This window comes from Symphalangus syndactylus, chromosome 19, assembly GCF_028878055.3.
Source record: "Symphalangus syndactylus isolate Jambi chromosome 19, NHGRI_mSymSyn1-v2.1_pri, whole genome shotgun sequence".
In the NCBI taxonomy this organism is placed as follows: Eukaryota; Metazoa; Chordata; class Mammalia; order Primates; family Hylobatidae; genus Symphalangus; species Symphalangus syndactylus.
Genome location: NC_072434.2, coordinates 25,355,278 through 25,382,882, shown reverse-complemented (window position 1 = coordinate 25,382,882; position 27,605 = coordinate 25,355,278). Strand labels below are relative to the sequence as shown.

The 27,605-nt window shown below is 34.1% G+C and overlaps 1 protein-coding gene and 1 pseudogene across 10 annotated transcripts in view; one reads left to right on the top strand and one right to left on the bottom strand.

The window, feature by feature from the left end:
* DENND1B (DENN domain containing 1B) overlaps positions 1–27,605 on the bottom strand; it is a 292,006-nt gene that overhangs the window by 194,639 nt on the left and 69,762 nt on the right. For all 10 annotated transcript variants that reach the window (XM_055234175.2, XM_055234177.2, XM_063613729.1 and 7 more), the window contains one exon: positions 25,839–25,882. In XM_055234175.2, the coding sequence (XP_055090150.1) occupies positions 25,839–25,882 (44 nt within the window). The remainder of the gene's footprint in view (positions 1–25,838; positions 25,883–27,605) is intronic.
* LOC129458396 (elongation factor 1-alpha 1-like) lies at positions 5,812–7,752 on the top strand (annotated as a pseudogene).

Sequence of the window (27,605 nt, the reverse complement as noted above, 5' to 3'; positions counted from 1 at the left end):
AAATTTGAGGCATTTTATTTAAAATCTGGACCAGGCACAGTGGCTCATGCCTGTAATCCCAGCACTTTGGAAGGCCGAGGCAGGTGAATCACGAGGTCAGGAGTTCGAGACCAGCCTGGCCAACATGGTAAAAACCCCATCTCTACTAAAAATACAAAAAATTAGCTGGGTATCGCAGTGGGTGCCTGTAATCCCAGCTACTCGGGAGGCTGAGGCAGGAGAATCGCTTGAACCCAGGGGGCGGAGGTTGCAGTGAGCCAAGATCGCACCACTGCACTTTAACCTGGGCGACAGTGTGAGACTCCATCTCAAAAAACAAAACAAAACAAAACAAAACTGAAGCAAATTATATGTCATATTGAGAACAAGAATCATATCAGAACAAACAAATAATACTAGAATAACAGGCAGGATGAGATTAAGCAAGGTCAATAATAATAGAGAAATATATGTTGACAGACTATTTCATCTTAAGCTCAGGATTGCGAATCTGTAAATAAGACAAAGCTGTCTATGCCTGGTGGTCAGATAAAGACATGTAACTTGGAAGGGAGACAACCTGGGGTCAGTTGTTATACTTTTAGCAATTTTATTCAGTAAACATTGTTAGACTTCTTGTAACTCCTTCAACTTAAAGCAGGAACTAAGTACTTAGCAAGTAAAATAAAATTATATTCAGGTTTTATTTAGTCAGCAAAGTGTACTAAAAAAAATCAAGAATCTAGGAGATCCTAATTGTTTTCTGTATTTTTAGGTTATCTTAAATTACACAAGATTTTTCTTCTACAAAAATGCACATGCCCATTAATGTTATTTATGTATTCATTTTTTAAGGCTAGTCAAACAAAGTAGTGGAAGTAGAGAAGGAACAAAGAAATGTTAACTGATAGTGATCAATTAGTTGTAAAAACTACTGCACTCAGACCAGCCCCAAAATTTAAAATCTGAAGTCCTAAGTGTTTTTTTTTAATTGAGTGTTTCTTGAAATTCCAAATAGAAATATTGGGAGCTAATATTTTGCAAACTTATACTACCTTATCCATTATAGAAGACTCACCTCATGGAATAAAAATTTAGTTCACACTTCCTGCTGATGTAATCTTTGGCCTCTTGCTGAGTTTATAAGTGAAGATGCCAATTTTGTTCTTAGTTCTTATCATGTAGAATGCTTTCTATGATAAACTGAAATAGGAATACCCGTTGTTTTTACATAACAGAAAGCCATCAAAGAACCCTTACCAAATAGCAATGAGTTTTGATCACTCCAGTTTAGTCTGCTTTGGCACAAGAGAACTTAAACAGAAAACACAATTTCCTAAGTCTCTTACAGAGGATTGTACTCAATAAGGGAGGAACTATAAATAAAATTCCTTAACAAGCTTTCTCATTTAAAAATAAATAATTCTCCTGAATAAATTATATCATGCCTTCTACTTATTCTTACATTTTATGGAAATATATCATAAATAAGGGACAAAATAAAACAGGAATGACTAATTTATAAAAGCAGATTAAGGTAAATTCTGTGAAGTTAGATTTAACCTTAGATCAGCTAAAAAGAATAACTAAAATAGTTATTCCTTTCACTGAAAATTTCCTTGAAAGCATAATACATTCAACAAGTCTCTACCACATTTTGCTACTGAGTTTTCTCAGCATGCTGCCACTAGTAATCTCTAGTTTCTACATTTAATAGCCCTTTTCCATTCTTTATCATATTTAACTTTTCTAAAATGTGTGACACCTCGCTCAATGACTTTAACATGTGTTTATTCAGAAATGTACTATGCCTAGGTTTTCTTGTAGGATTTTAATGGTTTTAGGTCTAACATTTAAGTCTTTAATCCATCTTGAATTAATTCTTGTATAAGGTGTAAGGAAGGGATCCAGTTTCAGCTTTCTACATATGGCTAGCCAGTTTTCCCAGCACCATTTATTAAATAGGGAATCCTTTCCCCATTTCTTGTTTTTGTCAGGTTTGTCAAAGATCAGATAGTTGTAGATATGCGGCATCATTTCTGAGGGCTCTTTTCTGTTCCATTGCTCTATGTCTCTGTTGTGGTACCAGTACCATGCTGTTTTGGTTACTGTAGCCTTGTAGTATAGTTTGAAGTCAGGTAGCGTGATGCCTCCAGCTTTGTTCTTTTGGCTTAGGATTGACTTGGCGATGCGGGCTCTTTATTGGTTCCATATGAACTTTAAAGTAGTTTTTTCCAATTCTGTGAAGAAAGTCATTGGTAGCTTGATGGGGATGACATTGAATCTATAAATTACCTTGGGCAGTATGGCCATTTTCACGATATTGATTCTTTCAACCCATGAGCATGGAATGTTCTTCCATTTGTTTGTATCCTCTTTTATTTCATCGAGCAGTGGTTTGTAGTTCTCCTTGAAGAGGTCCTTCACATCCCTTGTAAGTTGGATTCCTAGGTATTTTATTCTCTTTGAAGCAATTGTGAATGGGAGTTCACTCATGATTTGGCTCTCTGTTTGTCTGTGATTGGTGTACAAGAATGCTTGTGATTTTTGTACATTGATTTTGTATCCTGAGACTTTGCTGAAGTTGCTAATCAGCTTAAGGAGATTTTAGGCTGAGACAATGGGGTTTTCTAGATATACAATCATGTCATCTGCATACCATTCAGGACATAGGTGTGGGCAAGGACTTCATGTCTAAAACACCAAAAGCAATGGCAACAAAAGCCAAAATTGACAAATGGGATCTAATTAAACTAAAGAGCTTCTGCACAGCAAAAGAAACTACCATCAGAGTGAACAGGCAACCTACAGAATGGGAGAAAATTTTTGCAATCTACTCACCTGACAAAGGGCTAATATCCAGAATCTACAATGAACTCAAACAAATTTACAAGAAAAAAACAAACAACCCCATCAAAAAGTGGGCAAAGGACATGAACAGACACTTCTCAAAAGAAGACATTTATGCAGCCAAAAAACACATGAAAAAATGCTCGGCATCACTGGCCATCAGAGAAATGCAAATCAAAACCACAATGAGATACCATCTCACACCAGTTACAATGGCCATCATTAAAAAGTCAGGAAACAACAGGTGCTGGAGAGGATGTGGAGAAATAGGAACACTTTTACACTGTTGGTGGGACTGTAAACTAGTTCAACCAGTGTGGAAGTCAGTGTGGCGATTCCTCAGGGATCTAGAACTAGAAATACCATTTGACCCAGCCATCCCATTACTGGGTATATACCCAAAGGACTATAAATCATGCTGCTATAAAGACACATGCACACATATGTTTATTGCGGCACTATTCACAATAGCAAAGAGTTGGAACCAACCCAAATGTCCAACAACGATAGACTGGATTAAGAAAATGTGGCACATATACACCATGGAATACTATGCAGCCATAAAAAATGATGAGTTCATGTCCTTTGTAGGGACATGGATGAAACTGGAAAACATCATTCTCAGTAAACTATCACAAGGACAAAAAACCAAACACCGCATGTTCTTACTCATAGGTGGGAATTGAACAATGAGAACTCATGGACACAAGAAGGGGAACATCACACTCCGGGGACTGTTGTGGGGTGGGGGAAGGGGGAGGGACAGCATTAGGAGATATACCTAATGCTAAATGACGAGTTAATGGGTGCAGCAAAACAACATGGCACATGGATACATATGTAACAAATCTGCACATTGTGCACATGTACCCTAAAACCTAAAGTATAATAATAAAAAAAAAAAGAAATGTACTATGTACGAAACTAGGATTCAAAGATGAAAGTACTCTGCTCCTTAATCTAAGAAAACCAAGATTTTAGACTAATCTCCCACTGAAAAGTATCTTCCTAGATATCTCTCTTTTTTTTTGTAACTCTCCTATCTTTGTCATTTCTTTTCAGGCTGCTTCACAACTCCTTCTTCATATTGGTGTTCCCTCTGGACTCTGTATTCAGCTCTTACCTTTCCATGGGGAATCTACTCTCACTGCTATACACAACTGATAAAAGCTTGGGCTCTCCAGCCAGAATGCTAGGTTCAGAATCCAGTTGAACGACCTAACAGCTGTGTAAAATCGTTCATGCAACTTTTCCTCTCTTTGCTTCAATTTCCTATTCTGTGAAATAAAACAGCTGTATTGAGGATTAGATAATTGATATAATACAAATAATGTTCAATACAATGTCTAGCATGTTAAAATGCTTAGTAAATGGGAGTCTTTATTTCTGAAGCAGAATAGTATAAATAGTTGAGAACATGAATGCAGAGTCCAGAATGCATTGACTCAAATCAATGTTCTGCCACTTAAAAGCCGTGGAACCTCGGGTGAGTGACATGGCCTCTCTGTGCCTCAGCTTTCTCATCTATAAAATAAGATAACAACTAATACCTACTTTGTAGTGTTACAGTGAGAATTAGATGAATTTACAAGAGTAAAGTGCTTGGGGCAGCATTAGGTAAGGTTTTTCTAAGTATTATCGATGCTTCCAATGTCTCCTCGGAGCTGTATATTTTTTCCATTTGTAACAACTGTTACTTTGATATTTTAACCAGAATGTTTGAAGAAATAAAACACATTATGTCTAAGACTTATCTATTTATCTTCTTCAAAAATTTCTACTTTCCCTTAATTAATAGCATCACCATTTATCTAATCTTCTAAGCAAGAAATTTCAGTAACTCTTTACTCTTCACTTTCTTCAAGATCTCTTAATAGATGCAGAAAGGCATTTGACAAAAATCAACACTTTTTCACAATAAAAAATCTCAACAAACTACAAACAGAGTGAGACTATCTCAAAATAATGAAGGCCATATATGAAAAACTCACAGTTAACATTATACTTAATAGCGAAAAACTGAAAGTCTTTCCTTAAGATCAGAAACAAAGCCAAAATGCCTCTTCTTACCACCTCCATTCAATATAGTACTGGAAGTCACAGTCAGAGCAATTAGGCAACAAAAAGAAATAAAGGGTATCCAAATTAGAAAGGAAGAAGTAAAATTATTTCTGTTCACAGATGACATGACCTTATATGTAGAAAACCCTGAAGAGCGCATCAAAAATTTATTAGACATACTAAATAAATTCAGAAAAATTTGTTGTAGGATATAAAAATCAACATACAAAATCAGCTGTGTCTGTATACAATCACATCAAACTATTTGAAAGCAAATTAAGAAAACAATCTCATTTACTATAAGATCAAAAAGAATAAAATACTTAGGAATAACATTGACCAAGGAAATGAAAGATGTGCAAATGAAAAACTATAAAACACTGATGAAATAAATTTTAAGAGACACAAATAAATAAAAAGACATCCCACGTTCATGAATTGGAATACTTCAAGATCATTACAATAGCCATAATACACAAAGCAATCTACAGATTCAATGCAATCCCTATCAAAATCCCAATGGCATTTTTCATGGAAATAGAAAAAACCAACCTAAAATTCATATGGAACCACAAAGGACCCCAAATAGCTAAAACAATCTTGAGAAAGAAGAACAAAGGTGGAGGCATCATATTTCCTGATTTCAAAGTATATTACAAAGCCACAGTAATTAAAACAGTATGGTACTGGCAGAAAGACAGACATATAACCAATGGAACAAAATAGCTCAGAAATAAACCCATGCAAATATGTTCAACTAATTTTCAACAAGGGTACCAGGAATATACAATGAAGCAAGGATAGTCTCTTCAACAAACACTTGGGAAAACTGGATGTCTACATGCAAAAGAACGAAATTAGACCCTTATCTTGCACTATACACAAAAATCTACTCAAAATGGACAAAAGACCTAAGCAGCTTTTTGGCAAAGGGTTTGCCACCAGAATACAGGTGTCATGAAATCTACCCTTAAATCAAACCAAAAATGGGAAAGAAAAAGACTCATATCAACATCATCATCACTGGACATGTAGATTCATTCAAGTCCATTACTACTTGCCATCCAGTCTATAAATGTGGTGGAACTGACCAAAGAACCATTAAAAAAATGTGAGGACAAGACTGCTGAGATGGGAAAGGGGTCCTTCAAGTATGCCTGGGTCTTGGATAAATTGAAAGCTGAGCTTGAGCATGGTATCACCACTGATATCTCCACATGGGAATCTGAGATCACCAAATACTACTATGTGACTATCATTGATGCCCCAGGACACAGAGAATTTATCAAAAACATGATTACAGAAACATTTATTGTATTAGTCCATTTTCACACTGCTGATAAAGACATACCTGAGACTGGGTAATTTATAAAGAAAAGGAGGTTTAATGGACTCACAGTCCCATATGGCTGGGGAGGTCTCATAATCATGTTAGAAGGTGAGGGAAGAACAAAGTCATGTCTTACATGGCAGCAGGCAAAGAGAGAAAGAGAATAAAGTGAAAGGAGAACCTGCTATAAAACCATCAAATCTCGTGAGACTTACTCACTACCATGAACACAGTATGGGGGAGACTGCCCCCTGCAATTCAATTATCTCCCACCAGGTCCCTCCCACAACATGTGGGAATTATGGGAGGTACAATTCAAGATGAGATTTGGGTGGAGACACAGAGACAAACCATGTCAATATCAAATTGACTGTGCTATCCTTACTGTTGCTGCTGGTGCTGATGAATCTGAACTTGGTATCTCCAAGAATGAGCAGACTCATGAGCATATCCCTCTGGCTTTCACATTGATTGTAAAACAACCAACTGTTCACGTTAACAAAACAGATTCCACCGACTCACCCTAGAGCCAGAAGAGATATGAGAAAATCACTAAGGAAATCAGCACCCATATTAAGAAAACTGGCTACAGACCTGCTACAGTAGCATTTGTGCCAATTCTTTTTTTTTTTAATCCATCCTTTATTAATTCAACAAAACTTAAGGAGTCTATTACCTACCAGGCACTATGCTTGGCACTGAGGTGCAGCCGTGAACAAGAAACAGACCCTGCCATCAATGTTAGAATGTTGACAATATGCTGGAGTCAAGTGCTAACATACCTTGGCTCAAGAGATGGAAAGTCACCTGTAAAGATGGCAATACCAGTGAAACCATGCTGCTTAAAGCTCTGAATTGCATCCTACCATCAATTCATTCAGTTGACAAGCTCTTGTGTCTGCCCCTACCTAATGTCTACAAATTGGTGATATTGGCATTGTCCCTTTGGGGCTAGTGGAGACTGCTATTCTCAAACCCAGCATGTGGTCTACTTTTGCACCAGTTAACACTACAACTGAAGTAGAGCCTGTTGAAATGCACCAAAAAGCTTTGAGTGAAGCTCTTCCTAAGGATAATGTGGGCTTCGATGTCAAGAATGTGTCTGTCAAAGATACTCGTCATGGCAATGTTGCTGGTGACAGCAAAAATGACTCATCAATGGAAGCAGCTGACTGCACTGCTCACGTGATTATCTTGAGCCATTCAGGCCAAATAGGTTCTGGTTATCCTCCTATACTAGACTGTCACACAGCTTATGTTGCTTGCAAGTTTGCTTGATTGAAGCAAGATTGATTGCCACTCTGGTAAGAAGCTGGAAGGTGGCCCTAAACTCTTGAAATCTAGTGAGCTGCCATCGTTCAGCTGGTTGCTGGAGTGTTGAGAGCTTCTCTGACCATCCCCCTCTTGGTCATTTTACCGTTCATAATATGAGACAGACAGTTGCTGTGGGTGTCTTCAAAGCAGTGGACAAGAGGGCTGCTAGAGTTGGGAAGGTCAGCAAGTCTGCCCAGAAAGTTCAGGAGGCTAAATGAATATTATCCCTAATACCTGCACCCTAGTTTTATTCAGTGGTTGAAGAACAGTCCCAGAAGTATTTGCCTGAATAGGCCATTTTAAGTTTCATAGCAAAAAACTGGTTAATGATACCAATGCATTATAAAACCTTCAGAAGGAAAGGAGAACATTTTATGGAACATTCTTGTTTTTTTGTGTGTGAGAGTTCTTAAGTTGTTAGTCTTTAAAACAATTACTTCTTCATAGAAATAACCTGACCAAAAAAATCTGTCATGGAATTTTGAAACCCATTAAAATATATTTTAATGAAAAAAATAGACTTAAACATAAGACATGAAAAGTGTAAAACTCTTAGAAGAAAACATGGAAAAACTTTCATGACATTGGTCTTGGCAATAATTTCTTGGCTACAACACCAATCATGGATATATGATATGGATGTTTATAAACATATGCACAGGCAACTAAGGCAAAAATAGATAAGTGGAATTACGTCAAACTAAAAAACTTCTGCACCGCAAAGAAAACATCCTGAAGAGTGAAAGGCAACCTATAACATCTAAGAAAATATTTGCAAACCATACATATGACAAAGGGTTACTATCCAAAGCATATAAGGAACTCCTATAACTTAACAGCAAAAAAAAAAAAAAGACCTGATCAAAAACTGATCAAAGGACTTAAACAGACATTTCTCCAAAGAAGTCATACAAATGGCTAAGAGTTATATGAAGACATGCTCAACATCACTAATTATGAAGGAAATGCAAATTATAGTTGGATATCATCTCACACCTGTGAGAATGCCCATTATCAACAACCAAATAAACAAAGATAAGTGTTGGAGAGAGTGTAGAAAATTGGCACCCTTGTATACTGTTGGTGGGAATATCAAATGCTACAGCAGCTACGGAAAACAGTTTCTCAAAAAATTAAAAATAGAACTACCACATGATCCAGCAATCCCACTCCTGGGTATTTATCCAAAATAACTGAAATCAGGATCTTAAAGGGATATTTGCTCTTCCATGTTCTCTGTAGCATTACTCAGAATAGCAAAGATGTGGAAATACCCTACATGTCCATCAACAGATGAATGGATAGTGAAAATGTGTTATATACACACAATGGAAAATTACTCAGCCTTAAAAAAAGAAAGAAAATCCTGTCATTTGCCACAACATGAATGAATCTGGAGAACATTACACTAAGTGAAATAAGCCAGTCTCAAAAAGACAAATACTGCATGATTCCACTTAAATGAGACATCAAAAATAGTCAAACTCACAGAAGCAGAAAGTAGAATGCTGGTTGCCAGCCAGGGTCTGCGAGTAGAAAGAAATGGCAAGTTGCTGTTCACAGGTACAAAGTTCAGTTATATAACATGAATAAGTTCTAGGGGTCTGATATACAACCCTGTGCTTATAGTTAACAATACTGTACCATAAACTTAACAATTTGTTTATAGAGTAGATCTCATGTATCTGTGCCTCCACAATAAAAAAGAATCTCAAATCCATTCCCTTTCCCACTTTCTCTTTAACCTTTCTCTAGTTGAGGTTCTCAACAGTTCTACTAAACAATTACCGTAGCCTTCTAACTAGTCTCTATGTCTCCAACAGGCTCCTTTTATCCAATTCAAAGCACCTAAATCTAAAGTTACCTCTTTAAAATATAGATGTGATGTGGAAGCCTCCTAAATATGTACCATTTTATGGTTATTTCCTATTAGTCAATGCCAAAGCAGTCAGCATAGTATACAAAGTTCTTCAAAATCTGACCAAACTACCTTTGTAGCCTCAGTATCAAGTTCCATATATCCCACACTCCAACCACATTAAATTAGCAGTTATTTGAACAAGTTCTTGTGCTTAATTTAATATTTTGTTACTTCTTCCATTCCCTATGGCTCAAATTGGAGTTATCTGATGTTAATCTTCCTCCTTAATGTCCCATATCCTATAAATAATAACTCCACAGACAATCATGTAAAACTTCAGACTATTACAATTTGCAGTGCAAAACATATTAAATAATCCTAGCTGGTTATATCAAAAGGAGGAAGGGAAACATATGGTTTACCACTTAAAAACCAAAGTATTTATAAGGGTCATAGGGTATGATTATGAAATTGTATTTTTCAGTATGGATTTAAAGACATAGGTTGGGGCCTATAAAAGCAGTTGTTCTTGGAGATTCTTCTCTTTCCCTAAACTTTGCCTGGTAAGTTCATCCACAGAAGTAAATTCCATACCATCATCCTCTTTCTGAACTCCAGTCAGAGATTTCCTTCTACTTAGAAGACATTCCTATTCGAATGCCTGGCACATCCAAAATTAAAAACATCATCTTCTCTCAAAATATGATCCTCTTACCATATGCCTTATTTTTACATTTTCATGCTAATTTTTTCCTAATCTAACCTTTTGCAAACTTTAGAATCAGGGAACAACCTTTCCTTTATTAACACATCAATAACTAGTTAAAACCACATGAACTCTGTGTCTGCATTTTACAAAAATGACCACTAGATTGCATTGTTGTCTGGTCAAATAGGCTAAGGATATAGCTCTATGTTACCACTTAGTACTAATTCACCAAGATAAGCTGCAATATTGTCACTTATCTAGAAAAATAAACATAAGTAAACATGTGACTGTGTGTTTAAATAATTGTTACAAGGTAACAAAATAATTCATACTTTAAATAAAACATTCACCATCACAATTAGTTAAAATGCTTAAATTTAACAACCATGAAGTTAATTTTTGAAATTAGGTTCATTTAAAGATGCCCAAATATTAAGCAAATATTGTATACTACTTAAAATATTTCTATGAAATATCATACCTAACATTACATCTTTAAGATTTAAAATGTCTAAATATGTAAAGGTCTATCAAAATGCACATAATTTATCTGAATCAAAATGAAAATATATCTAATAAGTAATACCATTCATCTGGACTCTTTTAGCTCTCTCTTAATATACAAATGCATTCCTTTTCTCCAAAACATGGCAGCTGGGAATGAAAGATTTCAAATTATCATTTTCACATCATATTCCATCATCTTTTCATCAGTTTCTTCTAGCTTTTCTTTGAGCTCCATTCTTTTACAAGAGGTCTCTTTTTAGATCAGTCCATATTTCCATAATCCACACTGCTGTTTCCTCCTCTTCTCCCCAGGGTAGAATAACCCCCACATCCAGAACTATGGCCTACAACTGTCATTAAGCCTTATAACAATAACAAGATAACAAAAGATCGGGTGGGGAAGAGGCTAGCTGGTAACATATGTTGATCAAGTTCAATATTTTCAGCTAATACACAATAGTTTTAAACTTAAAAATTTTAATAATGAAGTACCTTCATACCTACTTCTTCTCCTAAAGTGTATTTCAGGCTTACATTTTAAACATTAATAAGCAACCTGGCAATACTTCCTTTAAATCGTTTATCTATTAATAATGTGAAAGGGGGAAGGAAAAATAGAAATCACACCAAAGAGAAAGGTGAAATGGCAATTCAGGGATGATTATTCATTTTATAACATACTCAACTTGGCCTTATTTTTTTTAAAAAAAAATTAGAAAAATTCCCCTAAAAGTCATTTTAAAGCAATATACAGTTATAATAAACAAAATTATTTCAAAGTAACATATTTTCTGAGTTAATAATGACTTTATGCCAATTTTGCAGGACTTTATTTTCTACCAAGTAACATTTTAAATGCTACTCTTGTTTCCATTATTGTTTCACTTCACAGTTAACTAACTTTAACTTCTTTTCAAACTAAAGATAAATTTGAAATGCAAAACTTTGAACTAGCAGAGAGATTTTCATGTCATGTTATATTTATGTTTTTTCTCCCGACTTTGGGAGAATTGCTTCTAATTCATCAGCCTATGTTAGGTAACCTTGAAAAAATAATTTCTCCACTCTACTTCTCTCAAAGATTCAGAACTCTTTATAGAACTAAATTCTAGTTTCACTTTTGACAAATGTTTACAGCTTAATAAAGAGTAAGCTTTTAGGAAACCACATTTATTTCTTTCAATCAGAATCGTTTATCATTATTTAATTTCTATAGATGCTGCATAACATCAGACCTTCCAGGTCTGGCTTGAATCATTTATATAGTTAGAATATAAATTTCACTGCCATAAAAATAGATATAAAAACCTCACCTCTAAGATCTCATTAAAGTAAAAATCTGTTCACTCTTCAACAGAAAAATAAGGTCATTTGTACAGGGGTTTTCAAATACAATTTTATTATCAAAAATACATGCAAAAATATTCTTTTCAATGGGAGTCTGCTAGATGAAATATTCCAGCAAATACTTCAACTATAAAGCAAAGTTCATAAAATATCATTATGTTTTTCCAAATTAGTTTCCCTGTTTGCATTAAAATTTTAAAATTTTAGCAGTAGAGAATATAAAATAAGCATGCAGGTAAAATAAGAATGTGATTATGTTTTGCCTTGAGCTTCCTAAACTACACCTGCTAAAGAAATAAAAATCTAGTCTACATAAAGATAGATACAAAGATATGTTTATGATGATGATTTTAGATTTACTTTTATACATTTTTCCACGTTTGCCCCTTATAATGTTTCATTCTGATTCATCTTTTTTAGTCATAAGAATATACCAATAGTATATTGGTATAGTGGTTATATCTACAAAGAAGCCGAAAGAAAATAATTGCTATTTTAGCATTGCTGAAATACATGACTAATAAAATTTTTGGAATATGAAACCAAGTAAACAGCCATAATATAATGATAATTATCTTACATTTACCCATCATCTCTACAAAATTTATATAATTTTATTTAATTAAACATTAAGAAATCAATTTGTTTTAGAAATATGAGTTTATATATAATATTCACAGGGTTAGAAAAATGAGTTTATATATAACATTCATAGGGAATTTACTATCACATATCAAAAATTGGTTCAAGACATTTCATTCTTTACATTTGGAAAAACAATAGTTGATACAGAATGCAATGAAATTATTTTCTGTCTGATGTAATTGACTGGTAGTTAAAAATGACAGAATCAAGCCCAAACAACCAAAAAATATCCAATTTTTAGAAATCCACAATCATTTAAATATTTATTTTCAAAGTATTAGAATTTAATAAATTATTTCTGAATAATTTAGTTCTTCTTTATGATGATGCAAGAAGCAAAATTATAGAATACTCAATGTGTCTCAATTTCAAATAATGAAAAACTAATCATTCCTCCCAAATGCCTTTTAAATAAATACAAATTTTTTTAATTATGAATGTATAAAAAAAAGTTTACTAATAAAACAGGCATTGTTCCTAAACCATGCAGACCTTAACTCCTACCTGCATCCTTTTTTTATTCAATAATGACCCATCCTTTTTATATTCAATAAGGACCCATTAGTTATTATTAAATATAAAAACAAAACTGTATATAGTGCTGAGTATACTGGATTTAATGTCAGCTAAGTAGCTGGCTGCCTGCCATTCATTCCTATGAAGATGCAGCTGAAGGGTAAAATTTACAATTCTCTGCTATTTTTGTATAATACATAATTTTTATTACTATTCATTCTTACAGTTATACTTTAAACTGTTTCCAGATAATTTCTACCAAGATTTGATTAATTAATGGAATTTTTATTATTGTTATAATTTAAAATAATCATGTAACATATGCACTTTTCTAAAAGTATTTCTTAATGCATTTTCATTATTTATCATGGAAGCACATACTAGGTTGTCAGTATATACTGAAATTTAATTTCACCTCCTACAGAAATGAGGGGCAGAGGAGAGTACAAACAAGTCAGGTACTATCGTGAACAGTCAAGGACCTATGCTACCTAACCCCTCTGCTAAGTTACATGATTTCATTCAGACTTTGTTGAATTCCTACGATATGTGTCATAACACCAGTTTCAAATCTTTCCAAATTTAAGGTGAAACACCACTCTTAAATCCATCCTTCTTAAATTACCTTGCCTATATTTTTCTAAGAAGATTAAGATAAGTTATCATGAGTTTATTCAACTTCCTCTGACTTGTCACTCATTCAACTAGCCGTTCAAAAACACTTACTCATATCTTATGTTCCAGCCATTCTACTAGATGCGGAGATTGAAAAATGAGAAAGTTCTGCCCCTTTTCCTGCAAGAAACATACATACAGCCTAGGAGAGATAGACACATGCCAAAAAAAAAAAAATGAAAATATAGTTTAGAATTAGAGGTACATACAAGAAGCTAAGGAAGTACAGACAGGTTGCCTTGGAGGTTCAGGAAAGCCTTCAAAGTAGGATTAATTTTCAAACTGAGTTTCAATAAATAGAACTAGACCACACAAAAGAAGAAACAGAATGGAAAAGAAGAAACAGAATGGAAAAGAAGAAACAGAATGGAAAAGTAAAAACAGAAATTCCACAAAAAAAAAAAAAAGGAAAAGAAACAAAACCTAAGAAGACAGGGATAGTGTGTGAAGGAAGTCTGACCATGCCCTCTCATTTGCTGAGTATCTACCACAGTGCTTCAGACAGACCTCAACTCCTACAATGAATCCTGCGAACTATCATGTCACTGATAGCAGGGGATATTTTTTGATGGCAAAACCCATACAACTGACAGGGTTAGGATTCAAACTCACATCTATATTACCAAAAATTTATGTAAATCTTCAATTAAATAAAAGAAATAACATTCCAACGTCTCTATCACTCTACTACAACTTCAAATCATGAATTAATTTCATCATTCTGTCTTTCTGCTACAATAGGGTTTCACACTCAATTATCTGAACTATATGGCAGTGTCCTCCACTCTCACCCTAAGAAGAGGACCAACTAAAGGACAAAACTCAGTGATCAAAAAATAAGGCTTAAAGATCACCTTCTATGTACTCCTCCTAAACATCAGCATTTCCTCATGAATCTCAGTCTCGTACTCCAGTTAGAAGAAGAGTCAGAACACAAATTGGATAGTCAAGACCCATCGGTGTGCTACATTCAGGAGACCCATCTCACATGCAAAGATACACATAGGCTCAAAATAAAGGGATGGAGGAAAATTTACCAAGCAAATGGAAACCAAAAAAAAAAAAAAAAAAAAAAAAAAAGCAGGGATTGCAGTCCTAGTCTGACAAAATAGACTTTAAACCAACAAAGACCAAAAAAGACAAAGAAGGGCATTACATAATGGTAAAGGGAACAATTCCACAAGAAGAGTTAACCATTCTAAATATATATGCACCCAATATTGGAGCACCCAGATTCATAAAACAAGTTCTTAGAGACCTACAAAGAAACTTAGACTCCCACACAATAATAGTGGGAGACTTTAACATCCCACTGTCAGTATCAGACAGATCAACGAGACAGAAAATTAACAAGGATATTCAGGATGTGAACTCAGCTCTGGATCAAGTGGACCTGGTAGACGTCTACAGAACTTTCTACCCCAAATCAACAGAATATATATTCTTCTCAGTGCCACAATGCACTTATTCTAAAATCGACCACATAATTGGAAGTAAAACACTCCTCAGCAAATGCAAAAGAACAGAAATCAAAACAGTCTCTCAGACCACAGTGCAATCAAATTAGAACTCAAGATTAAGACATTCACTCAAAACCCCACAATTACATGGAAATTGAACAACCTGCTCCTGAATGACTCCTGGATACATAATGAAATTAGACAGAAATCAAGAAGTTCTTTGAAACCAATGAGAACAAAGAGACAACACACCAGAATCTCTGGTACACAGCTAAAGCAGTGTTAAGAGGGAAATTTATAGCACTAAATGGCCACATGAGAAAGCTAGAAAGATCTCAAACTGATGCCCTAACATCACAATTAAAAGAGCTAGAGAAGCAAGATCAAACTAATCCAAAAGCTAGCAGAAGACAAGAAATAACTAAGATCATAGAAGAACTGAAGGAGATAGAGACATGAAAAACTCACCAAAAAAAAAAAATCAATGAAACCAGAAGCTGTTTTTTTTCTAAATTAACAAAACAGACCATTAGCTAGACTAATAAAGGGAGAAGAATCAAATAGACACAATAAAAAATGATAATGGAGATATCACCACTGATCCCACAGAAATACAAACTACCATTAGAGAATAATATAAACACCTCTATGCAAATAAACAAGAAAATCTAGAAGAAATGGATAAATTCCTGGACACATACACCCTCCCAGGACTAAACCAGGAAGAAGTCGAATCCCTGAATAGACCAATAACAAGTTCTGAAATTGAGGCAGTAATTAATAGCCTACCAACCAAAAAAAGCCCAGGACCAGATGGATTCACAGCTGAATTCAGCTGAATTCTACCAGATATACAAACAGGAGCTGGTACCATTCCTTCTGAAACTATTACAAATAACTGAAAAGGAGGGACACCTCCCTAACTCATTTAATGAAGTCAGCATAATCCTGATACCAAAATCAGAAAGAGACACACAAAAAAGGGAAAACTTCAGGCCAATATCTCCGATGAACACCAATGCGAAAAATTCTCAAAACATACTGGCAAATCAAATCCAGCAGCATATCATAAAACTTATCCACCACGATCAAGTCAGCTTCATCCCTGGGATGCGAGGCTGGTTCAACATATGCAAATCAATAAACATAATCCATCACACAAACGGAGCCAAAAACAAAAACCACATGATTATTTCAATAGATGCAGAAAAGGCCTTTGATAAAATTCGACATCTCTTCAGGTTAAAAACTCTCAATAAAATAGATATTGATGAAACACATTCCAAAATAATAAGAGTTATTTATGACAAACCCACAGCCAATATCACTGAATGGGCAAAAGCTGGAAACATTCCCTTTGAAAACTGGTATAAGACAAGGATGCCCTCTCTCACTACTCCTATTCAACATAGTATTGGATGTTCTGGCCAGGGCAATCAGGCAAGAGAAAGAAATAAAGGGCATTCAAATAGGAAGAGAGGAAGTCAAACTACTGTGTCTGTTTGCAGACAACATGATTTTATATTTAGAAAACCCCATCATCTCAGCCTAAAAACTCCTTAAACTGATAAGCAACTTCAGCAAAGTCTCAGGATACAAAATCAATGTTCAAAAATCACAAAGTATTCCTTTACAAACTACCATCAGAGAATAATATAAATACCTCTATGCAAATAAACTAGAAATAACCAAGCAGAGAACCAAATAAATCATGAATGAACTCCCATTCACAATCGCTACAAAGAGAATAAAATACTTAGGAATACAGCTAACAAGGGACGTGAAGGACCTCTTCAAGGAGAACTACAAACCACTGCTCAAGGAAATAAGAGAGGACACAAACAAATGGAAAAGCATTCCATCCTCATGAATAGGAAGAATCAATATCATGAAGATGGCCATATTGTCCAAAGTAATTTATAGATTCAATGTTATTTCCATCAAACTACCATTGAATTCTTCATAGAATTAGAAAAAAACTATTTTAAATTTCATATGGAATCAAAGGAGACTCCATAGAGCCAAGTAAAAAGTAAAATCCTAAGTAAAAAGAACAAAGTTGGAGGCATCATGCTACCTGACTTCAGACTATACTACAAGGCTACAGTAACCAAAACAGCATGGTACTGGTACCAAAACAAACATATAGACCAACGGAACAGAACAGAGACCTCAGAAATAACGCCACACATCTACAACCATCTGATCTTTGGCAAACCTGACAAAAACAAGCAATGGGGAAAGGATCTCCTATTCAGGAGCTAGGAAAACTGGCTAGCCATATGCAGAAAACTGAAACTGGACCCCTGCCTTACACCTTATACAAAAATTAACACAAGATGGATTAAAGATTTAAATGTAAAACCCAAAACCATAAAAACTCTAGAAGAAAACCTAGGCAATATTATTCAGGACACAGACATGGGCAAAGACTTAATGACAAAAACAACTTCAACAAAAGCCAAAATTGATAAATGAGATGTAATTAAACTAACAGCAAAAGAAACTATCATCAGAACGAACAGGCAACCTACAGAATGGGAGAAAATTTTTGCAATCCACCTATCTGGCAAAGGTCTAATATCCAGAATTTACAAGGAACTTAAACAAATTTACAAGAAAAAAACAACCCCATCAAAAAGCAGGCAAAGGATATCAACAGACACTACTCAAAAGAAGACATTTATGCAGCCAACAAACATATGAGGAGAAGCTTAACATCACTTCTTCTGATCACTGATCACCACAGAAATGCAAATCAAAACCACAATGAGATATCATCTCATGACAGTCAGAATGGTAATTATTAAAAAGTCAGGAAACAATAGATGCTGGCGAGGCTGTGGAGAAATAGGAATGCTTTGTTGGTAGGAATGTAAATTAGTTCAACCATTGTAGAAGACAGTGTGGTGATTCCTCAAGGATCTAGAATCAGAAATAACCATTTGACCCAGCAATCCCATTACTAAGCATATACCCAAAGGAATATAAACCATTCTACTATAAAGACACACGTACACATGCGTTTGCTGCAGCACTATTTACAATAGCCAAGTCATGGAACCAACCCAAATGCCCATCAATGATAGACTGGATAAAGAAAATGTGGTACATATACACCATGGAATACTATACTGCCATGCAAAGGAATGAGATAATGTCCTTTGCAGGGACATGGATGAAGCTGGAAGCCATCTTCCTCAGCAAACTAACACAGGAACAGAAAACCAAACACCGTATTTTCTCACTTATAAGTGGGAGTTGAACAATGAGAATACATGGATACAGAAAGGGGGACAACACACACCAGGGCCCATTCGGGGGCCAGGGGTGAGGGGAAGGAACTTAGCGGACAGGTGAATAGATGTAGCAAACCACCCTGGCACATGTATGCCTATGTAACAAACCTACAGGTTCTGTACTTGTAGCCCGCCCCCCTGCCTTTTTTTTTAAGAAAGCAGATAGAAGAAGAAAGAAGAAAGAAGAAGAAAAGCCAGAACAGCTCACATCTGATTCCTAGTCCAATCTTCCTTCTCCTAACAGACTTCTGGAAGGCAAGAACCACATCGTCTTCTTTACAGCTTTATTGTGCCAGACAAGCACCTTTCAAAGTACTCTACGAGTAATTTTAAATTCTTAAGACAACTAAAGCTACATGCTAATTGCCTAGGCTACGTTCATTTGCTTAATATTTGGTAAAATTTTTCATCTCTAATTTAAGAGTAACAATTAAAAATATAACTTAAAATGCCTTAAAAAATAGCATTACTTTTATAATTCTTTCAATTTTCCTACATACCTATTTAATCTATTTATTATACACAGTATAACTAAAAACACCAAAAATATTGATGCCTGTGAGACTGTATGTCTATATTTCATAAAGGCCTTTGCTCTTGTTGTGTTAGTATGAAATGTTTCCCTATCTCTGTAGTGTATCAATAAAGTAGATTATAAAGCCTCATAAAGACACTGTTCTAACTTCTAGAGAGAAATGTACATAAATAGAATATTCCCAAAACATCTATAAAATAAGGAAGTTGAACTTCTAATATTTCAAATGAGCTAGACTTTCAAAATAATTCTTACAGGATTCAAATTCACATTATTAAGGTAAATCTTTAGAAAACTCAAGTTTTATAACTTTGGCTTAATAAAAATAGCCATGTCTTCTCTGATTTAATAATGTTAAGGACAGAACAAGTACACATTTTATTCTACTTGGGTATGTTTTTCCCAAATGTATACAAGTTATTGAACTAATAAGCAACTATGACATGATATAACACGTAAATTTCTATTTAACCAAACTTAATCACTATTCTGGAAAACTTTATGTCAGCAGTGATTACATTATGTAGTACATCTACTTGAATATAATTTCCAAAATCTTTAGGTAACCAAAATGTGGAATTGATATTAAATTGACTTAATCAATGGATAATTCCTCAGAACACTAAAACATTAATTACTAAGCACAATTTGTCTATATACTTTTTCTTCTTATTTTTGTATGCCATCAAAAGGCAATTTGAGTTATGTTAACAAATGTGGTCATTTTTCCTATTTTACTAAAACGTAAAAGAGATGTGGGCAGCTCTGGCAGTCTGTTAAAATGCTTGTGTATGACAGAAAGTTCTCAATCATCTACCCCTCAAGTGCTGTTGTTGTTGTTGTTTTCCTGTAAGACATTAGTTACTTAGATTTAAAGTTATAATTATAATACTATGAGTGTTTAAGACTACATTAGGGGCAACACTGTCAAAGAAACAACGCAGTATATACTTTTGTTTTTTAAAGAAAAAGAATTATTTTGCCCTAAATCAGCAATTCACTTCAGCTTTGCTTTTTTGTTTTGTTTTGTTTTTGTTTTTATTTTTGAGATAGGGTCTCACTCTGTCGCCCAGGCTGGAGTGCAGTAGCAGCATCTCAGCTCACTGCAACCTCCGCCTCCCTGGTTCAAGTAACTCTCCTGCCTCGGTCTCCCAAGTAGCTCAGATTACAGGCCTGCACCACCAGGCCCGGCTAATTGTTTTGTTTTTAGTAGAGACAGGGTTTCACCAGTTGGCCAGGTTGGTCTCAAACTCCTGACTTCAAGTGATCTGCCTGCCTCGGCCTCCAAAGTGCTGGGATTATAGGCGTGTGCCACAGCACTCGGCCCACTTCAGCTTTGCTTTTACAGAAAAAAAAAAAAAAAAAAAAAAAGAAAGAAAGAAAGAATAAAAAAAAAAAACACCTCTATACTCCTTTTCCTTATTGGGACTTATTAAGGACCCTGGAGAGCTGTTGTTCATGTATAACTATTGAAATGTATTATATTAGAAATTAAACTTGATACATTTTTTAAGAGGTATGGATCCATATAATAGCAATCATGAATCTGTTGGATGTTAACACAAATACCATAAATGATGTATTACTTTTCATCATCATCATTTTGACTTTGCAGACCTCTGAGATGTCTTGAAGGGTTTGCTCTTGAACATGAGCACACAAGGGAATAAAATCTGATTTTTGTCTTGTTTGATAATATCTGATTCTAAAAAGAAACTACAAAAATTGTTAAAATAAACTTCAGTCAATTTTGATGGGTTTGCTTTCCTGGCTTACTGATTAATTTTTTTGCCTACAATAAGAAAGTTATTCCTACCTCTGGCAATTCTCAAATTTGAATACTCACACTTCTTTATTTTCTTAGGTTGCAAACATTCTCCATTCTTTTCAAATCTCTGATGCCTCCTCTCTTCACTCACATAGAAAATTGTTCAACATTTCTTGAAATGATAAAAATCAAACTCATCCTCTCTTCTTTAGTTTTCTCCATCTCTCCCCAGTCCCTCAAAAATAAACCTTCTGGCCAGACTCATGCCTGTAATCCCAGGACTCTGGGAGACCAAGGTGGAAAAAATTACTTGAGCCCAGGAGTTCAAGACCAGCCTGGGCAATAGGGTGAGACTCCATCTCTACAAAAAATAAAAAACATTAGCCAGAAGTGGTGGTGCGTGCCTGTAGTCCTAGCCACTTTGGTGGCTGGGGTGGGAGGACTGCTTGAGGTTGAGGTGGGAGGATCGCTTTAGTCTGGAAGCCAGTCATGAGGGCACTACTGTACTCCAGCCTGGGCAACAGGTTAAGATACTGCCTCAATCAATCAATAAAAAATAAAAATTTTTTTCATGCAATCTCTTTTCCCTTACACTTATACTCTTTTCCATTCCTAATGTAACTATTTCAGATCCTTCTTACTTTTCACTGAACTACTAAAATAACTACCAAACTAATTTCCTCGCCTCTAGTTTCTACCAAAACCAATCCATACTGAAATCTCTCCCACTTGAAGGACCAACTCTTTAGCAAGGCAAACTGTGCCAAAACCCAGCTCATTTACTTTTATAGTTTTATCTCCCAATACTCTCCTGTACAAAACCCTCCACTGTATCAAAAAAATATATATATATAATCAAAGCTCCTGAAATGCCATGTCAATTGTCCCATTGGTTCTTCAATTGCCAAAAGAAGGAAAACATACTGCGAGAAGCATATAGTAAACCAGTGCCTACAGGGACTAACAACTCCATGTTATGATAAATGGATTGATATTATTTCTTTGGACTAAATTACATATTGCTTTTAAATTCTAAAGATACCAAGAGAAAAATTATTACAATAATCTTTTTTAAGGGAGCAAAAATAAGTGAGGAAAGTTTGAGACAACATTCCAAGCAGAAAAAAAAACAATAAAGCTAAAAATTTAAGAATAAATGCTTTTGAGTCAGACAAACATGTCTTCAAATCTTAGCTCTGCCTCTTACAAGCACTGTGACCTCAGCTAAGTTTCTTACTTAAGACTCAGTTCAGGTATAATAGTATCTCCTATTAGCCCTGGGAGGATTTAAAAATAAAATGAAGTATGCACATAAAGCACCTAGTATAGTGCCCAGTGCATGGTAAGAGTGAAACAAAGAGCTTTTTAAGATTATAATTACTGAGGTAGCCTCAGATCCAGAGAAAAGGCTAGTTAAGGAAAAGGCAGTTGGTAGAGAAAAGCAGTAAAAGGGAAAAGCGTTAAGAAATATACACAGAGTACTTGGGTCTTCTGCAGAATTCAATAAATTCCCTAAAAAGTATACAGCAAAACAATTATTCAAGGCCCTTGACTAGATTCTCATGTAAAGCTTGATTTCTTTAGATGTAAAATGAAATAGATACACAAAATGGAATCTAAAGTTCCTTTCAGCTCTAAACTTCAAGAAGGCTATAAGAATTGTTGTAAACTAAAATCCCAAGAGTTCATTACCATTACCATTACATGGTTAAGCGCTTCTGTATTTCACTAAGTATATGAGGGCTTATTGATGTTCCACTGATCTCACAATTTCAGAAAGAGAACAACAATTAAGCCCCAAATAAAAAAATTCCAAGCTGGACCTGACACGTACATTATCACTCTCATGTGAACCCAAAGTTAGTAGTCTTCAGAACCCCTAAAAATGCTCAGGGGCAGTTTATAAAGTAAAAGGTAGAATTTAAAAAAAAAAAAAAAAAAAAGGGCTGAACAGGAATAGGAGGTTTGTAATTGGCTGAACAGGAATAGGAGGTTTGTAATGAACAGGAATAGGAGGTTTGTAATTGGTTGAACAGACAAGACAGAATTGAGAAGACTAAAAAAAAAAAAAAAAAAAAAAAAAATATATATATATATATATATATATATATATATATGAATGGTAAAATGAGTGAGCAAGGCTCTAATCTAACTACAAGCTACTTGAGAACAAACTCAAACTTCTTATTCCCAAGTCATGTCTTCACTGTAGGGAGTTCTTTTACATACTTAAGATATTTATAAATCTAAAAAGCTAAAATCAAATTATAATTCTATACCCTCTTTTTATGTGAAACCATGGTCAAAGGTTGTACTAGATGTAATTAATATTTATCATGCCCATTTATCAGACTTTTTGAGTGTAATTTCTAAGTCTTTCAGATTGACTTTCACATCTAGAAAAGTATTCTTTCATGTTTATTCAAAATCACGTCTGTAGGCTTATTTCTGAATGAACTGCTTTAAATACATACTTTTATCAGCTTTCATGTTTGCAAATTGTGAGAACTGCATCTGTGGACTTAAATTATAGTAAGTTTGTGTATTTTGAATTTAACAGTGACAAGACTGTCTTATCCCATTTATTTGAAGACATAAGAAAGGAACCTGCTCATCAGGCATCCAGCAAAAAGTACTTATTTCTATCAAAACATAAATTTGTATAATATAAAACCTGGAATAATGCGTGAAGCTAGTAGGACAAAACATAGGATAAACACTTCAGGATGTTGCGTTGGGCAAAGATTTCATAAAGAAAACCTTAAAAGCACGAGCAACAGAAGCAAAAATAGACAAATGAGATTATATCAAACTAAAAAGCTTCAGCACAGCAAAAGAAACAACCAGCAGACTGAAGAGACAACCAACAGAATGGGAGAATGTATATGTAAACTAATCATCTGACAAATTATTAAGATCCAGAATATACAAGGAACTCAAACAACAGCAAAAACACAAATAATACAATTTTAAAATGGGCAAATGAGCTGAATAGACATCTCTCAAGAAAAGACATAAAAATGGCCAATAGGCACATCAAACAATCTCAACATCACTAATCATCAGGGAAATGCAAATCAAAACCACAAAGAGTTATCATCTCACCCCAGTTACAACAGTTATTATCAAAGAGACAAAAACTAACAAATGCTGGCAAGGAGGCAGAGAAAGGGGAACTCCACACACTCTTGGTGGGAATGTAAATTAGTATAGCAATTATATAAAAAATAGTATGGAGGTTCCTCAAAAAACTAAAAACAGAACTATCATATGATCCAGCAATCCCACTACTGGGTATATATCCAAAAGAAAGAAAATCAGTATGCCAAAGAGATACACGTTTATTGCAGCACAAGATCCAAGATATGGAATCAACCTAAGTGTCCATAAACAAATGAATGGATTAAAAAATATGGTATACATACAGAATGGAATACTATTCAGCTATAAAAAAGAACAAAATCCTGTCATTCATGGCAACACAGATGGGCTTGGAGGACATTATGTTAAGTGAAATAAGTCAGGCACAGAAAGACAGATGTCTCATGTTCTCACTCATATTGGAAGCTTAAAAAATCGATCTCATAGAAGTAGAGTAGAATAGTGGTTACTGGAGGCTGAGAAGGGCAGGCAGGGGCTTGGGGCTGATAGCCAGAGGTTAGTTAATGGATCCAAAATCGCAGCTAGATAGATAGGAGGAATGGTGTTCTAGTGTTCTACAACACTGTAGGGTGATTATAATTAACAAGAATTTATCATATATTTTCAAATAACTAGAAGAGCAGATTTTGAATATTCCCAGTGAAAGAAATGATAAATGTTTGAGGTGATGGATATGCTGATTACCCGGATTTGATCATTACATATTGTATACATGTATCAAAATATCACAGTGTACCCATATATATGTCCATATATATGTATAATTATATGTCCTTTTTTTTTTTTTTAGACAGAGTCTCGCTCTTGTTGCCCAGGCTGGAGTGCAGTGGCGCGATCTCGGCTCACTGCAACCTCCGCTTCCCAGGTTCAAGTGATTCTCCGGCCTCAGCCTCCCAAGTAGCTGAGATTACAGGCGCATGCCACCACACACAGCTATGTTTTGTAATTTTAGTAGAGACGAGGTTTCACCATGTTGGTCAGGCTGGTCTCAAACTCCTGACCTCATGATCTGCACACCTCAGCCTCCCAAAGTGCTAGGATTACAGGCGTGAGCCACTGCGCCCAGCCATATCAATTTTTAAAAAAGCAAAAAAAATTGGCAAAAATATCCTTAAATCTGTATTGTTTACCATATATTATATACAAAGCAACATCAAAATGATAAATCTATAACATAAGGTTTAAATGATTTTTCTATTTACATATATCATGTAAAACTCCTGCATCATTTTGGTCATACTAAATATTTGAGGAACTATAGAAGACTATAATATAAAATGCAAATGGAATAAATTCATCCAGTAGTCTTGCATGCCATATTTTTTAAAGAAAGTAAGCTATAGGTAAGAACTATTTTAAAATAAAAAAGTGATAATTCAACTTCTATATGTAAATGACTCAGATATTACCGTGACAAGAAGAGAACTGATCACTTATTTATGGCAGTAATGCTTACGTCTAAGTACACAGAAATAATAAGAGTATATTTAACAAAGATTTCCTATTGTCAACTTTTTATTGTTTTTAATATTTTCAAATATATATTCTATAGATAAACAAGTATAAAATATGTTGAAAGTTTAAACATCTAGTCCCTATGAATTTCAATATAAGGACTTCTTCATCACCCATCTACTTGGTAACTTTAAAAGATTCTTCCATACATTACGCACATATGCATTTTTCTCACAGTTGATCAAGAGAAAATAATTTTAGCAATCCATGTTCACTAGTAGTTATACTAGCAACAGCAGCAGTAATAGTAGCAACTATCATAATACTTCAACTTTAAATTTTTTAAAAAATTATGTGGTACCAACCTGGTCTCCAAAGTCCTCTGGGAATTTCCACAATACCACAGGATCTGTAAATAATTGACATGTATAATTAAGCAGCAGCAAAAGAACACATTTAAAGGAACAGTCTTGGTTAAGCACTCTTAAAATTGTCAAAGCTACTTTAATTACAACATTTAAATTTTTCTTTAAACATTTATAGTTGATGACATTCACTTCTTTTCCTTTCTATAATTTAAATATTTTGATTTTTTAAGAAATTTAATGACCTTCAAAATAGAAATAAATGATATTAATAACTTGGTCAGGTTATTAAAAATCATTACTGTATTTCTTTTAGCAACTCACTTTTTATTTACATACCTTAGATTTTACGATTTTAAACTCTGAATTTTCTATTTTAACTACACTTTTAAAATACTGGTATTACTTTGAAAAGAAAAATATAAATTTATCAAGTATGTAATAAAATATATTATAGCCCTCAGAGACTAGACCAAAATACACCGTAAATATCCATTTAAAATTCCAATTAAGATTTATAAAAACTGTAATATTTGCCTTATATCAGTTTTTAAATCTCATATTTGCAGTAATAGATAAGTTGCTAAGTAGATATAAAGCAGTTCATTTAAAATACAATTGATATTTGCAAGGCATTTCACAGAAATTTTTCTAACATGTATTATCTAGTAATTAATATATATAAATCAATATTGTTTTATAAATATTCACACTGGTTTTTCATTTTCTTTGTTTCTCACAGTATTTCTCTTCTACTTAGCACACTAAAATGCTAAGATCTTAGTTTAGTAAGCACTAATAAATATTTTAGCCATATACTTATTGTTTAATTCTGTCAAAAATAAACCTCTGAATACTTCAAATGTGTTTTAAAGGGATAGTGTATAATGGATTATTTCTTCTGGGCAAACAAAAACAACTTGAAAGCCCAAGATAAGACTTATGTGAGTAACAAGTACCACCCATATGACAGGGTTTGAACTCCATGCCAAGTAAAAGGACTTATGGATCAAAGACAACACTTCATGTACCAATCAGTGAAAACTTCTAGCTTGATTCTATTATTTCCAATATTTCATGCCATTTTCTTAAAAACACAACCTAAGGATATATATATATTTCAAAACTTTTAATTCTAAAACTCAATAAATGTCTAGCAACATTTTTAGCATGAGCTGGCTCCTTTTGTGTTTATACTTAAGTTCCACAGAATTTTTTTCAGGTATTTTAAATTAAAAAGTAAGCTTTCGACAATTAAACTTTTTATTTATTAAGGACTAAAAAGTTTCCATATAAATAATAAAAATCAATAATTTAAAACATCTTATATAAGAATAATACATTACAAATTTATGAAGGTAATATTAAATGATTATATCCTCATGTAAAACAAAATGTATACATTTCTAAAATGAATGTGGAATGAATTACACATCACCTAAAAACACTCAAACGTAAATGTCTTGTGGATAATTATATTCCCAATTTAAAAAATAGACATATATTTATATGGCAGTTTTACCAAAATGGTAGCTGCTGAAATTTGAATCTCATAAAACAAAGGCATATGACAGAATTTTCATAAAATATTAAATGAAAGTAATACAGTTACTAATGGCTACATAAACAAATCCTCATGCAGAAATACAGAACAGTTCTTTCTCGTGAATAATGAAATTACAGGGTTTCAATGTGAATATTTAAAATATCCCTTTTAAGTAACCTCAACTTTGTAATTACTATTTGAGAAGATGTTTGTGACAACTT